Source organism: Urocitellus parryii, chromosome 3, assembly GCF_045843805.1.
Source record: "Urocitellus parryii isolate mUroPar1 chromosome 3, mUroPar1.hap1, whole genome shotgun sequence".
NCBI classification, from domain to species: Eukaryota; Metazoa; Chordata; class Mammalia; order Rodentia; family Sciuridae; genus Urocitellus; species Urocitellus parryii.
Genome location: NC_135533.1, coordinates 199,799,103 through 199,816,174, shown reverse-complemented (window position 1 = coordinate 199,816,174; position 17,072 = coordinate 199,799,103). Strand labels below are relative to the sequence as shown.

Here is a 17,072-nt window from a genome sequence, read left to right as displayed (position 1 = left end):
TTGGCGGACACAACATCTCTGTTGGTATGTGGTGCTGAGGATCGAACCCGGGCCGCACGCATGCCAGGCGAGCGCGCTACCGCTTGAGCCACATCCCCAGCCCCCAAATTAACTTTTGAGTGACTTTTCAGGTGGCATCTATAAACAATTTTTCATTAGAAATATTTAAAAGCTTCTTGAAACTTTTGGTGATACCAAGGATTAAACCCAGGGGTGCTTTACCACTGTACTAGAACTCTTTATTTTGAGGTAGTCCTGCTAAGGTGCTTTGAGTCTCATTCTATTGTTGAGCCCGTCCTTGAACTTGTGATCCTCCTGTCTTAGCCACTCCAGTTGCTAGGATTATAGGCATGAGCTACCACTCCTATGACATTCTCAACAGCTACACTTAAAAAACCAAAAAAAAAAAAAAAACCCAAAAAAAGTACTTGTGAAATATTTTGAGAACATAATTTCTAATTATAATAAAGTCATACATGCTAGGGGCGAAGAGTGTAGCTTAGTGGTATAGCACTTGTTTAGCATGCACAAGGCCCAGGGTTTGATCCCCAGCACTACCCAAGATTAAAAACAAAGAAAAAACAACAAATGAAAAGATACACAACATTCCTGGATGAAAATACTAGGTAAAGAGTTCAACACATGAAGAGTTCCTATAAATAAAAAGATTGAAATTCCAGAAGCTAGCAAAAAACAGGAAGTTCACAGAAAAGTGAAATGGCTTTTAAATACGCTAAAAGATACTTAACTAGACTCATAAGAGAAATGTATATTAAAACTAAAACAAGGCCATTTGTAAAAACAAAGGTGGACAAAAAACAATTCAATGAGTTGTGACGCCCTCATGGTTGTGCAAACCTGTAATTCTAGCTACTTGGGAAGCTGATGTAGGAGAATCAGCAATTTGATGGTGGTCTAGGCAACCTAGCAAGACTGTCTTAAAATAGAAAGGTCTGCGGATGTAGCTCAGTGCTTAAGGTTCTGGGTTCAATACCCTGTACCACAAAAACCAACCAACCAATACATAAGGTGGTAAGTTGTAGGGAAGAAAAGTGACATTCTCAATGTTGTTGGAAGTATAAGTCAATGCAATCTCTTTCTAGGGCAGTTTGACAATTCTACTTCTAGCAATTAATCTAAAAATGCTTGCACATATGCAGAACTCTTTATGTTTAAGGATGTGTAATATGTTAGATGGAAAAAAAGGTAAACCAAATGTCCATCAATGGTGGACTTCTCTGAGTACAAAGTAGTAGTAGATAGTTATGTAACTAGAAAAACATGGCATCACTACATTGAAAGGAAAAAAAATCCATTTTATATTAAGAAAAAAACGATATGCTAGCATGTGCATAAAGTTTAAAAGAATGAACAACAGATCGACTGAGAAATGGCAGAGTATCTCCTACTGGATTAACCATTCTACAGTAAACTATGATCTATGGAGAACATATCTTAAAACCTATACCTGAAAGCCCTGGATAAATGAAAAGCAGAATCTAGAGGGAAGTTCATACTCAAAGAGAGGAGGATACTGGATAAGTGTCTTATTTTTATGGCTGTATTCCCAAAGGCAGGCATTATTGGGACCATTTTAGGAGATTAAGAATTTGCCCTACTGACCAAAATATATATAAATAAGTAATGATAATTTCAGGAGACAGAAAAGTGAGGATGGAAATCCTGAAAATATGAGAGCCTAAAAGATGAAGCCCCCAAATCTAATTATAAACAGATCCAATCTGGCTGGTCCACAAATTATAGCTATACAGACTCCAAACAACCCAGCTAAGACTAAAAGAATTAAAGATTTCAAATGCCCCAAACCACAGGCAGTATCAGGTTCAATTCACCCAAATTAAAACCTAAGCAAGCAACTACCATAGAGCATTATAGCCCATTTAGCCCAGAGAAATGAAAACTTTGGTATGTACCAAAACTAATGAGTATTTGTAGATAGCAACTTTTTTTGGAATAGACACAAAGTGGCTACAATCTAGATGTCCTTCAATGAATAGAATAGCTCAAAGTGGTATAGGTGTAGTACTAAGTAGTAAGCAACTATTGACACGTGCAATATTCTGAATGAATAATCCCCTGATTGAAAAAAATTAAGGATGTAAACATACTGTATGATTTCATTTATACAGCATTCTAGAAATGACAGTAGTACAAATGGAGAACAGATTAGTGATTGTCAAGGGGCTGGGGGGGGGGGGACAGAAGGGAAGGAAATAGGTGTGGCTAAAAAAAGGGCAACATGAGGAATCCTTTTGGCCAATAGAGATGTTCTGTATCTTAAATTTTTTACTGTCCATATTTTGCAATTTTTGTCAAAGTTGGGCATACCTGGTCTTAAAAATCTAAAATTCAAAATGCTCTGAAATTTAAACTTTGAGCACTCATATGATATGAAAAAGGAAAAACAAAAAAAAAACACTTTTGGATTTTGGTGCATGTCAGATTTTGGATTTCTGAAGTAGGCATGCTCAACTGGTAGAGTCTATGAAAATATTCTAATCAGAAAAACTCTGAAATCTGAAAACACTTCTGGTCCCGAGCATGTTAGATCAAGATAAATTTAAGAAAGGGGGATATGAAATGTTGGAAGAAGGTAAAAGCATTAGAATTTTAGGTTAGATGGCCAGGGAAGGTTTCCTTAAGATTATGAAGTATGAGAAAAGACCTGAAAGAAATAAGAGTCAGCCATACTATTTTATGGGGAAGAGCATGCCAGGCAGATTAAATGGCAAGGAGAAAGGCCTTTAAGTAAGAGGAGGCCTGGTGATGTTTCAAGAACAAGAAGGACAGTGGATAAGTGTCTTGTTTTTATGGCTGTATTGCCATAAAAGGAGAGCAAGAAACTGGAGAAGTGACAAGGTCAGAAAGAAGTTTGGAGTGCAAATACAGGGCATTGTAGGTCACAGAAAGGATTTTGACTATGAATGGCATAGAAGCCTTTGGAGGGTTTGAAGCATAATGAAATGATCAAACATGTTATACAGAGAATAAACTACCAGAGGGCAAGATTAGAAGCAGGAGATCTATTAGGAAGCTACTGCAATAATTCAGGCAAGAGAAGAATCTCATCTGGACCTGTGTAGTGTTGATGAGTAAGAAAATATGAACAGTTTCTAGACACTGTGCGAGTATAAAACCAGTATATAAAACCATATACTCTGCATATGGAGTGAGAACTAATGAAAGTAAGGATACCCAAGGTTTGGGACGTGGGCAATTATGAATGGAGATGCTGTAAACAGAGAAGGTCGTTTCAGGAGAAGCCAATTTGTGGTAGGGTAGGGGATATATATCCCAAGTTCAGTTTTTGATGTGTTAAGGTAAAATGCCTAACTAGTTATCCAAGTGGTAAAAGCAAGTAGGCAACTAAACAAAGGTCTGTAGTTTAGAAGTTTAGGCTATAAAGAGTCTTATCACATAGAAAGTATTTAATGCAATAAAAATGTATGAGGCCACCTAGGAAATAAGTCTAGATAGAAAAAGAACAGATTTATGATTTGGGATCTGAGTTACTTCAACATGCAGATGTCAGGGAAATCAGAAATAACCAGCAACGCTAACTGAGAAATGGCAGACAAAGTAGAAAACAAACTGGGCAAATGTGTTTATTCTTGAAACCAAGTGGAAAAAAAAGATTCAACGAAAGTAGTCAATTGTGTCAAATACTGATGGTAGGTTAAGAGTAAGACTGAGAAATGCCCATCAGATTCAGTAACAAGGATGTCCCTGGAGAGGTTAAGAAGGGTAGTCCAGGTAAGTTCTCCTTTGAAGGAAACTGGTGCACAGAAACAAGATAATGGGCATAGACAAGCCTTCTGGGACTGTTAAAGGGGGCAATGGACCATTAAAGGGGTGTTTTGTTTCATTTTATTAAAAAGATGGGAGAGAAGCATGTTTATTTGTTGAGAATGATTCAGCAGTGAAGGAAGAATCTGGAGTAGTATTTTAAGCTAGGGAAGAAATGGAATGTAGTAGAGATGAAGGAAATTAATTGACTAGTTCATCTGTTAAGAAAAGCTAACATCTGGGAGCAAATGCAGGTAGGCAATTTAATGTACTAGTAACAACTTAGGATATTCTTTTCCGATTCAGTTTTCTTGGTGAAGTATAAAACAAGGTTATTAGTAAGGATGAATGAGGATAAAATGAAGGTTTAAGGGGAAAGAAGAAAGTATGAAACAGTTGTTTAGGAGTCAATTAAATTATGAAAGAGGATCAAATAATTACACATTATCTGGAAGAAATTTTTTAAAATATTTTTTAGTTTTAGGTGGACACAATATCTTTATTTTACAGTTATGTGATTCTGAGGATGGAACCCAGCGCCTCATGCATGTTAGGTGAGCACTCTACCACTGAGCCCAGCCCCTGGCAGAAAATTTGAAAACTTGATACCAAAATTTTCATACATCAGTGGTATGGCATTAAGATAGGCTCAGCTCTAATTTTTATGCCTTCTACATCTGTGGTTGTACAACATTCATGGCCTTCAGGAACTATGATATTCAAAAATTAAGAAAAATTTTATATTCAGTAGTTTATGTTTAACAAGGTAGGAAAATACAGAATATTTACAAAGTCATAGGTTTGTGATGAACTTCAGCATACTAAAAAGCTTAATATGTAATTTAATAGGACATCTTATTTTTCCCAGATAAGGGAAACCCTGTCTATGCTGTTTACAAAAAGCATTAAGGGATATATACCATTGTCAGAATGATAAGTCTCTTACTCAAAAGTAGTTACACTTGTCATTTGACAGCAATGTTGATATGAATTCTGCATTAGTATTTAAGATCAAGAAATAAGAAAAGGCAAAAAATTCTCTAGTACCTTTTCATCCAAGTCTGAAACTTTTATTTGTTCACTGAGATCTTCCAGTTTTTCGTTTGAGGTCTCGTTAGTAACTTCTAAGGAAATGCTTGCACCTTTGGAATCATGTTCTATCTCATTTGCTGAAAAGAAATGGTATTCAACTATAGAAAATTTAAATAAGTCATTCAAATAGTGTTCTAAAAAATAACAGAATTTGGAGGCTCTTAAAGTCTAATGACAAAAATGGAGTAGAGTTTTCAGCAAATATGTAATTCCCTTCTTGTACCAAAATAACTCTACAGCATGGTACAAAAAGAACTGACAGTAAGAGATTTAAGATTATGTCCACCTATTCAAAAATATTTTTTAAGACTTAAAAGTCAAAAGTAACTTTTGCATCAAGTTATAATTCTGCAAAGACTCAGGTATTTAAACTTACGATTAGCTGTTAGATTTTTAATGGCTCAGATTTATAATGTACATTGTAATATGAAATATATAATTCCAAAATAAGACTACAAAATTGATGAGGTAAATTACCTATCTTTTGTAGATAAAGCATAGTAAAATTATGCACCGAATCAAATCTCAAAATTTAACCTGCCAACTATTCAAACTGAGAAAAACCAATGAATTATAAGACATATGATTAGCAGATTCTAAAATTAAAAGCTTCCTATTCTAATGAATTCATTTTGATTTGGCCTGAATGGAGATAGATACTTCAATATTGCTTATTTTGTTGGGGGGGGGGGGAATCAAATTTTACCTGCCAACAGGGAAGAACAGATCTCTGACTTTGTCATTCCAAGGTCCAGTACAGGTAGTTCTCTATTATAAGCAAACAGAGCTTAAACATTGTAACATATTCTAAACAGAACTCTCTACTTCTCTAAAAACTATAAAATACTAGTGTTAGCAACTGGTGAAACCCATCAAGTTCTCAGGACAGAATAATATACTGGTACTCAGGACCCAGCACATTTACACAGATTCCTCACTTGGATCTTTACCCACGTGCGTCTCAATTGTTAGTAACACAGTTGGACAGCAGCACTTTCTAAGAAAGAGATAAGACAAACAAGCATTTTTAAAATTTTTTTTAAATTATTACATCCATGAAAGAATGCTCAACTTCTACCCTCAAGCATATATGTCATTACTAGTGTAAAAGAAGACAGTTTGAGTTTTTTTTTTTTTTTTTTTTTTGCTGTTATCTCTTATAGACAACTTACAACCTAAAAATTAAGGGTATAGAAATCATAGACCAACCTGGTTCCAATACTGTTCAGTCACTTTGTGTAAACTGTGCCCAAAGTACTAAACTTCTTTTGAGTCTAAACATATCTATAAAATGAGACTAACACCTATCCACAGGGTTACTGTGAGGACTAAATGAGAAATGTTTTAATGGGCTCAACAAATAAAAACTACAAACACAGGAGTCAAACAGAACACCAGTAAATACTATTCTGTTTTAAAAAACAGAAAAACACTTACATTAATGAAAATACAAAGAATAAAATATAAATACCCATAATTTGTTTATTTAATAGATGAATTTTAGTTAAATATAGCCTGCAGGTCTATACTGCTCACTGGTTCAGGATTATTTCTTATCCAAGAAAGAAAAACTGAAAACAATCTGTATTTATGGTTCTTTGAAGTCTTTGGAAGACATGTTTTCTCCCCCCAACATAAATCCTAGAAACAGAAGTACAGTTTAAAGGATGGGAAAATACAAACAGAACACCACATATACAAATCTCTTTAACTCAGGCCTCTCCAGACTTGGAATTAAACAAAATCATTCTAGTATACAGGTATCACAAAGGTCTCCGACTCAAAAGGTCTAAATCCAATCTCCCCAATTCTGACCCTCTGCATCAGAAAGGTTGAGGCCTTTCTGAGAAAAGCCAGATATCATCTTGATTTCTTCTTCTGCCTCACACCCACCTGATTACCAGTCTTAGTAGAAAGTCTTAGTAAACCTCTCAAATCCATTTATACTTTGATGCTAAAATAATTAGACAAAAAGGACTTGGTAACAATTCCTTGACAATTATTATTGATACCAGGGATATGGATTTTTTTTTAGTGTAAAATGATCAACTTCAAGTCCTTCAATGAATTTCTATATACTTAAAGTTTAAACTTGGCCTAAATTCTAGTTTGCCGAGGTTAGTCCATTCATGCTTGTTGTCCTGGCATACTAATAGCTCCCCATTTGCCTCTCAAAAGTTGAAATTAAGATATAGTCTATAGTCATTTTACTTTTTAAAGCCCTTCATAACTGTTTATAAATTCTGTAACATTTCTTGATATCTGAACACTTACCATGGAACATTATTTCAGTTTCTCACTTTTCTTCACCAGTTAGGTTGAGTGTCAAAAGTAGGAATTAGCTAAGTCACTAAAGAAGGCATTGCCTCTTTTTGAAATCTTGTTCGCCTATATTTTATTGTACTTAAATACTTGTCTCCCTTGACAGACTAAAAGCTCTATGAGGGCAAGACCCTATATATCTGTACTATACTCTCTGTACAGGCAGCATCTAATATTCCTGGCACAATGCCAGATATGAGACACAAATGAAGATACCCCTTTCCCTTGTAGCAATTCCTAATATAGAGTGAGGTTCACATGTAAGCAGACATAATAATTGGAACAAAACCCTGGAATAACATCTCAGATGTGATTTGATGGCTAGTTGGAGATTAAAAGACTTTCAAATAAACATGCAAAAGGATCAAAGTACATAAATAGATAGCACACTGTGGAAACATTGAGCTGCTTGCTGTCTTTATCTCTCATAAACCTCTCAACTTCTTCCTTCTCTCCAATATTACAGTTGTAAAAAAAAAAAAAAAAAAAAGCCAAACAATTTAGACTATCTTCAGGTGGCTTAAAGTCTGTGAGGCACTCCAACAAATTTCAGAATATCACTATGGCAGATGATATTTAAAAGAGTTCAGGAAGATTAGGAGGTTACAATAATCTAAAGATAATTAAGATAGTAACAGTGAAAATGGAAAGGAAGAAACAGTATTGAGAGATATTAAAGTAATAGAATGAAGGGACTGGGGTTGTGGCTCAGTGGTAGAGCACTTGCCTGGCATGTGTGAGGCCCTGGGTTCAATCCTCCGCACCACATATAAATAAAGTGAAAAATTCATTGGCAACTAAAAAATATTTTTAAAAAAATAAAGTAATAGAATGAAGAAAATTATATTACTCCATAAAAGAGAACTAAGAGATGCTTTGGTAGTTTCCAATTATCCTGAAAGTCCCATTTATAAGTAGGTACAGCAAGTATACTGCAATTTTGTATTAAGATACTATTTATAATAATATTGTTAGCTAAATTTAAACAAGTATGAGAAACTTTACCACGTATAGCTAAGTTATACTGAAGATAAAAATTACATATGGCATTCTTAAGTAGTAGTTTTATTTTGAATCTGAAACAAAAGTTATATTATCTAAATTTAAAAAGTGAGCAAAACTGTAGTATGCAGAAATATTTTGCACTTCTGCATCAGCAGAGGAGTGAAAAGAAGTCCTGTATTTGTGGAATGGGAAAGGGAATAAATGAAGAGTAGAAGCAGAAAAGGAAAGAAAACAGACTTGGATGAGGCTATAGAAATAGATAAGTAAAAGACCCAAGCCAAAAAAAAAAAAGAGAATGAGACTTAAATCAACTTTGAAGATCTCTACAGATAACAAATTCATCCTCTATTTGAATAATAGCATTATTCAAATTCGGTAATTTCCAGATTTTTAAGTAAACAAAAATACAATGAAATTATATCATTTGTACTAAGTTTTTTATAAACTTACTATTTCACATATTTGTAAGTGTGTACTGTATTTAATATAAAATATATAGTTACTTTGGGTAACTGACAAATAGGTTTGAAGATGACTGCTTTAGAATGATTACTAGCAGAAAAAGTTTGGAAACTATTGCCCAAGGGAAAAAAAACTAAGAAGGTCATTGCCTCTTTTTGAGATGCTAACTGTAATCAGGGTTCATCTATTCATATATTCTGTTTCTAGGTAGGATGGATACAAATTATTAGAATAATATTTTGCAGAGACCAGTGGCCATAAATAGAGAAATAGTACAGTATTCAATTTACTGGACCAGAGGTTCCCTAGCTTGATGCCATGCTGTGCAGTTATAGATGTCCCGATTTCATAAATAATAGTTTATTAAGTTTTATTTGGTTTATTCAGCAAAGACAAAGTAAGGTCTATGTGGCCTAAAAGAAAAAAATGGGAAAAAAAAAGAAAAAACAAGCCAGAATAATGCTTTGGACTATCCTACCTACTATTTTTAAGAGAAACAGATTAAAGAAAAGGGATCAAAAGTAAAATATTGTTCTGTGGCAGTTTGTTGAGTAATAACTCAGACCCTTAGAAGCTTTGTGTGTCGTTTGGGAAGTTAACCATCTTGATTCAATTACAAAAACAGGTGAATTTCAACCTCAGAATTGTTCCACTATATATGATATGACATGGTGGACACTAAACATTAGCTCTTAAAATTAAGTCTAAAAATCTGTATTAGAACACGTCAGCTATTCAATGGAAAGGAACAATAGAGGCAAGGAGACTCAATACAAAAGACAAAAAATGACCTTTATTTCTGGTGTAACTTTTTTCCATCTGGTTTGGTAAAAGTAATCTATTTTACAAAGCCAATCTCCCAGGGACTAAACTGGGATTATATTAGATTATGAAAAGTGGGATTGATTACTTGAGACAAATAATTTGCCCAGGACGGATCCATGCTGGGGATGGATGGGTCTAAGGGAACTCAAGACCTGGGCAAAAAAATGGTAGGCTTGTATTTTCTTTTTTTTTTTTTTTTCCCTTTTTCTTTTTTTTTTTAAAGAGAGAGTGAGAGAGGGGAGAGAGAGAGAGAGAATTTTTAATATTCATTTTTTAGTTCTTGGCGGACACAACATCTTTGTTGGTATGTGGTGCTGAGGTTTGAACCCGGGCCGCACGCATGCCAGGCGAGCGCACTACCGCTTGAGCCACATCCCCAGCCCCAAGGCTTGTATTTTCTATGCAATGGCATCAGGCATTTCCCTTTCTAGAAGCCTATTTACCAGCTCTAGAATCTACAATGGTTCCTTGGACTTAAATTGTAAAAGTGGTACAACTCATGCCTACTCACTACCACACTGATTCTATACTAGAGTTCAAGTTTTTAATGCCCCAAATTTCCAGTCTCCTTATTTTGGCACCATGCTACCTACTTCTCTAAATCTTCTTTACCACTGTTCTTAAAATATCAGTTATTTTCTCTCCGTCAGCATATGAGGAACTGGACTTGCAGAGAAACTTAGAATTCTTGAGTGTAGGAAAAGTGTTTTATCAGGTTAGATACACAAAAATCATGAAAATCAGAATAGCTGAGGTAGCATGAGTACTACAGGAACACATAAGGGCTTCTACTCTGCCTGAAGGAGTTAGGAAAGCCTTCATAACCATCCCTGTACAAATGTATTCATATCTAAATTTTTTCTGCCTATGAATTCTTCATTCTTCTCAAACTTCTTTCCTTCTTTCCCTTTGTTATTCTCAATCAACCCAAACTTTGAGAATCAATATAACTTTTGCTTTACCAACTGCCTTTTCATCCCTCCCTTTTTTACCAACTGCCTTTTCATCCCTCCTACTATTCTTAGTACTTCAGTTTATATATTTTTTGTTCCAAACACATCAACTCCACTCCAGCTATAAAGTAATTCCCTCCAAAATTTTGGCAGGTTCTTAGGGAAAAAAATCCACTTTATAGTATCATTCAACTGATATTTCAGCATATAATACACATTCTAGTACATATTATCTGTTTCATGCACTACTATTAACATTCTCTGATCATTTCCAATGATAAAGGCAAAGTCACTAGATTTGCTAATCTTAGCCATTATTCATTTGCAAGCTCAAAAGTTTTAGTGAATGAGTTCTAATATGCTTCTAATGCTTTGATTTTAACATGGACATTCCTCACTGTGGAGGGTTACAATGTATAAGCATCCTATCATGATCTAAACACCTTATGAATTCTAACCAGGTCTGATAATGCTTTCCCCAACAACTCAGCTTACGTTTGTCCACTTGTTTTTAACCAATAAGAGGCAGCTCAGAGCTTCCAAGTATTTGTTTTTATTTCTGTAAAATAAGAACTATTTAGAAGCCTTCAACCTCTATTTGGGCACAGTAGAGAATATGAACTAGTAACTAGTAAGAGGGACAGAGCTGAAATTTGATATATTTTAAGTGTCAGTTTTGAACTGTTAACCTTCTGTGCAACTATTGGCAGATCCTCTGATTATCATGCCCTTCTTTTCCTTTTAAGGTTTAGCTTTTATTACCATGAATGACAGCAAAACTGGTATTTTTGTGCAGAACCAAAATTAAAATATTTTAAAAAAAAGTCACTGAGGAAATTTTCAAGTTCATTTAAAAACAATCTTCAGAAGCAGATATACTTTTATTTGCTCTCTTCCTTTTGTTATTAGTATTTTAAGTGAAGGGAAGTGAAATTTAAAGAAATTATCTGAAATAAAAAGTGAGGGCTGGGGGTAAAACTCGGGAGTAGAGGGCACTTACTCGTCTAGCATTCACAATGTCCTGGGTTCCATTCCCAGCAAAAAAGAAACTTTCTGTACTGAAGTTCACAATTATCTCTACCTTTGGCTGTATGTAGTTTTCTGTCAGCATTCTGCTGACAGAGATACCTGCTCCTAAGTGCAGAATTTTAATTCCTCAAAGGATGAAAACTTTAGTAGGTAAAAAACAAATGAAGAAAACAACAACAAAACTTTATGCTCTTATTGCTTAAAGCTATGTTAAAACCTTTTTCATTCATTCTTTGATTTAATCCTCAAAACTCTAGGGGAAATATTTTCTTTTAAATGATAAGGTTAAATAATTTGCTTAACATAGCTATTTCTGTAGCATGGAAAGATTTAAAATCCTTAGATTATGAAGGTAAAGGTCTTAACCACTAGTTTTAGACTGAAGCATTGGCTCAAATTCAGATTGTTTTACTACTAGCAGTGTGACTCTAGAAAAATGAAGTCCTAATCCTTAAAGTGGGCAAGATTACCATCCCAATTTCATTTCAGAGTTAAAAACAAAGGTTTTGGTCTTCCATTTGGCACACAGAAAATATTCTGTTTGGAGGTGTGTGTGTGTGTGTTGTTGGAGATTGAACCCAGGGCCTCGTACATGCTATGCAAGCACTCTACCACTGGTACCACTGAGTCATATCCCAGCTCTAAGCTTCAACTCTTGCAAGTCCTAAGAACATAAATTTCTCCAATGTAACTAAAATTTTATAAAAATGAGAAATTTAAGTCATGTGGCATTAAATTTTAGTGAAATGTTTTCATATTTCCTTCTGAATCTGTTCATAAACATTCCAATATTCAAGCACTATAAAATACAGATATAAAAAAGAGCTTGAACAATGGTAAGTTTAGTAAAATGAAATTACATAATATATTTTGGTTGGCCAAAACTTAAGTTCTTAAGCATGAAGGTTACTACTGAATTCATGTTGCCCTAGGCAAACTTATCATTTTTGCCCCCCAAATAGGACAACTTAAAACTGTCACTTTAAAAGTAAAACCATGAAAAAAAAATTATGTTCTGAAAACTAAATTTGATTCTACTTTCAATATCTAATTGCCTCAAATTTCTACAGCATCTATTCTTTGGAAAAATGAATTTGTTAATCTAACAAGGAAGTCACAGAAAATGGGTTAAGATAATGGGTTAAGATACACAGCACCAATCTTAAGTAATTTGATTATTATAAACGTGCAGATAAAATTTTAATTTTAAAGAATATACAAGCCTGGCATGGCACGCCTGTAATCCCAGCTGCTCAGGAGACTGAAGCAGGATTACAAGTTTGAGGCTAGCATGGATATCTTAGTAAGACCCTGTGTCGAAAAAAAAAAGGGCTGGGGACATAGCTCAGTGGTAGAGCACCATGGGTCCAGCCCTCCAGCCACAAAAAGACAAGCAAAACCAAAAACGACTGATGTTTTAAGACTCTCTAATTTCAAAAGCCACTTTATAAAAACCATCATTTAAGATTTTAAAAGCAGATCTGCTCCATGTTTTCCAAGAACTCAAATTTTAGCACATGGCATTTCCAGGTGTCAGCAGTGATATATTACATTTATTTAATAACTATTATTTATTCAATGATCACTGAATACCAGTGACATCTAAGCAGAGTGCGCTTCTGAAACCCCCAATGATCTGCACCAAAAGGCACATGTGAACATGCATACCTCAAATCACCCAATTTGTTTTTTTCTGGAAGTTCCATGTGCTTGGAGTCTGCTGAGTGGTGCTCTTCTGCAACACTGGGCTCCTGGCTTATCTTAGGGATCTCTGAGGCAGATGAGAGCTCCCCTTCATTGGAGACTCCAAAGAGGTCTGGGTCATCTTGAATTACATCAATTAAGAGAACATCATCTTCATAAGCCTTAAGAATATCTGGAAACTCCACTTTGATTTTTGAAATGCTCTTAGTCATTTTTCTACCACTATTTTCAGAGGAAATTGGTTCAAATACTTCTTGTTCCTTAGAGCAGAAGGAACTTTCCTCTATAAACCCAGGACCACAAGAAAAAGTATTATTTTCAATCATGAAAGAAACAGGTTCCTTATTGGAAACAATATTGCCTAGTTCAGAAATATAATTGGATGGTTTATCATCATCACCTTGCTTCGTAAAGCTTGGAGAAATACTACAGGGATTCTTATTGTAGAATGAGTCAGAATTAGCTTGCCCTGGAGTCACACCATTTTGTATACCCAAAGACTGACGTTCTGAAGTTGCTGTGGAGACATTTTTATTCCTATTTTGTTTTACCTCTGAGTCAGATAAATTGTCAAGAAGTTTTAGGGGACTGTAAGCTTCTCTCTCTGAAGACTTGGCATTTATTTTTCTTTTTTCTGTCTTATTCTTAAGTAAAGGAATTTTAAAATTAGTCAGCCGTCCTGTGTTTAATATTTTAACCAAGTCTGGAACCACAAGTGTTTGCTTAGTAATGCAAGCTTTGCGATGGATAGTTTTGCTTGCAGAGTTATTTACTTCCTGGCCATCCTGGGAAGCCATTGTCAAATTAGGTTTTGTTAAATTTCCTCTTTTTTTATTTCCTGTTAAGCTCTGAATCACATTAGTTAACTGAGTATCTTCAGTAGTATTAGAAACTACCTCGGACCCATTTCTGCTCAGTTCTTCTGACTTTATCCTTTTATCATTTTTGATTATAGGTTCCTTTAAAACCATCAAAGTAGGTTCTAAAACTGAAGACAAACAATTTAAATTAGAATCTAGTTTTTCTTTAGTTGAGGATTCAATTTTTTTTTCTGGTAAGGAATTTTGCAACAAAAATTTGGAGTCAGTTAAGTGAGTTTGGTTTGTTGTTTGGTGTTTAAGAAAATCATCTTGCCCAAAATTTTCCTGAGACCCAGGAAATAAGTAATTTGAGTCTGGCAAGGAAGCCTTTTTCCAACACTGGGCAGATATTCTAGCACATGAATAATAAGGCCAAATTCTTTTACCAGTCATTGGTGTTGTTCTGCGACAGCTTACCTTTGATTCTTCACCTTCGTCTCTCAAATCTTCCCGAGAAGATCTCTTTTCGGTATCATGGCCATCACTAGGCAATATCACAAGAGAGCCAGTCATTGATTTAAAATACTCTTTGGGTTCCATGTTTTTATAATTTAAGGACTCTAAGGTAGGCATTGTTTCTTCTTTCAAAAATGGTTCAAGAGTTTTCTGAAACATAGCATTTACATGATGTCCAGGACTTGGTTTTCTTCCTGCAGTTTCTGGCAGACTTAATAAATGATCCATTGGAGAGAGTATATTAAGTCCTTTTAAAGGACTTTTGCTCGCCTCTAATGTCTCTGCTTCTTTCCCATCTGTACTCATTTGGTTTTCTTGCAATATCAACTCAGACTTGTTAGACATATTACAGAAATCCATCTCACTAACTGGTTCTTTATCAAACAATTTCATCTTTTTTCTGGGTTTTCTGCCACCATTGCTCTCCTCTGACAAATATTTATTTTTTTCACTTTGAAAACCATTATTTTTACTTTGGTATAAATCACTTTCTTCAAGCAGTAAGTTATTTACTCCCATTAAGTTTTCTTCAGTTTGTAAGAGAGTAGGAATACTATTTGTGTCACTTTTTCCTGAAGGATTCCTAAGGTTTTCTTTCTTTGACTTCGAGGAATTTTCTGCTACATGTATACATCCATCATCAGGTTTATATGCAAAGTTGTTTTCACTACAACAATCCTTGGAATTAAGGTTCTCTTTCTTCGAAGAATTTTCTGCTACATGTATACATCCACCATGAGGTTTAAGTGCAAAGTTGTTTTCACTATAACAATCCTTGGAATGGGGAAAACAATCGCACTCATGTAATTTTAAAATAAGATTATTTTCTACTCCAGGTGACAAGCTGTTACAAGAATATTCTGAAGTACTCTTATACAGTTCATCTTGGAATTCAACCTTAATATTTTGTGTAGCCTCATTTTCTGTTATTTTGAGAGGTGGGCTTTCTAAACTTTTATGTTTTTTAATTTGAATTCTTCTTTTAATACTTTCTACCAAACCTTCCTTAGCCAAAGACTGCAACAAAGCCATATTTTGAAATTCACCGCATTCCACTGTTTGGAAAGATTCCGAACTGGTTAATGATTCCTTTCTTACCAGGTCAGTCCCTGGCTGTGAATCATCACTCGAGACTTCGGTAACTTTTCTTTTTTCCTTGGCTGATCAAAACAACAAAAAACATACCAGAAAACATTTTACAATGAGGAGGAAGGAGTAATACAGCTTTACCTAAATAATTGTGAAGCCGTCCATTTTTTATTTCCATGAATAGTATATGGAAATATACACTTAAAAATGAAAAAGACCTAATTTCTGTTAAGGATTTACATATAAACCTGTATGAATTCTAAGGCAGTTGGAAAAACCCCTATCACTTCACATTAGTCAAAAATGGACCACTAGCAGAGCCATTCTACAGTAATTCTAAATCAAGGGCAAACGTCTTTAAGAAAAAAAAAATCTTTCCCCCCACCCTTCTTGGTCAACCATGTGCACTGGAAAACACGACGCGGATGAAAAATGAAGACTAGTAATAAAGATGGAGCAGGCCCAGGTAAAGAGGATGGAGAGAGAGAGTGAACTCGGAGAGCTTTCTTACCAGGTCTTCCAGACTGCAAGGGGAGCTCCGCCTCCTTCACTGCTTCGATGTCCTGACCGACCGACGGACCCACGGGGCACCGCGGTCCCTCTGCTCGCCGCCTCCCAGCCTTACCAGCCTTGGAAGCCTCCCCGGTCTGGTCATTTTCCGCCTCTGCTCTCCCAGAGGCCCGGGCCACCATTCTCCTCCTCTGCCTGCTCTCCTCGCGCCCCCTGGTCTCAAGGCCGCAGCCTCTTGCCTCGCCGAGCCCACGGCCTCGCTTTCTCGGGCCTCGTGCTTCGCCTTCGCGTCCTGGGGCCGTCGTGGAGCCTCGGGGCGGCGGCCGCCGCATCCGCACGCCGGGGGCCTTGCTGGCCCGCTGCGCTAGCAGGAGCCCACCCGCCAAGAGAGGGCTGCTTTCCCCGCTAGCCTTCCCGCACTGTCCCGCGTGTCGGAAGCGGAAGCAGCACCAAAGGTCTGCGGCCGGAAGCGGAAGTAGCGTGTGGGGGCCGAGCTGGTTGATGGGGTAGGTTCAACTGGCTTCCTCGCGCGAATCCTGCTTAAGAATCTCTTATTAGGGGGACTCCTCGCGGCGCCCCAGAGTGACTGCGGCCTTGACAGTGGTGTTCCTGCGCTGGGGGCTATGTGGACTCCCACCAGCTGCTTCGCATCTTCAGGAGATCAGGACAGCTGGGACAGTTCTAGGCTCATAGGCTGCTTCTCATGCCTTGGCTGGTTTCAGAAACACATGAACTGCACGCCTTGTCCTTTGGGACCTTTCCAACTTCCTGTTCATAAATACACCTGGATGTTCTAGAGGCACCTCCTACTCAAATGTGAAAACAACTTGTCTTTCCACTCGAGGTTGTTCCTTGTGTGGGTACCCACCATCTGCTCAACGTTTAAGCCAGGAACTATTCCTCTCCAAATGAGAGGGGAACATGACATTCCCTAGCTTGGGCCATTTGTCAAGCTCAA

The 17,072-nt window shown here is 36.3% G+C and overlaps 1 protein-coding gene across 1 annotated transcript in view; it reads right to left on the bottom strand.

Annotated features, from left to right (window-relative positions):
• Topaz1 (testis and ovary specific TOPAZ 1) overlaps positions 1–16,446 on the bottom strand; it is a 65,226-nt gene extending 48,780 nt beyond the window's left edge. Inside the window, 5 exon segments of the mRNA XM_026408090.2 lie at positions 4,855–4,976; positions 5,606–5,667; positions 13,164–15,087; positions 15,190–15,675; positions 16,116–16,446. Of these exon segments, the coding sequence (XP_026263875.2) occupies positions 4,855–4,976; positions 5,606–5,667; positions 13,164–15,087; positions 15,190–15,675; positions 16,116–16,446 (2,925 nt within the window).
• Positions 16,447–17,072: the final 626 nt, after the last annotated feature.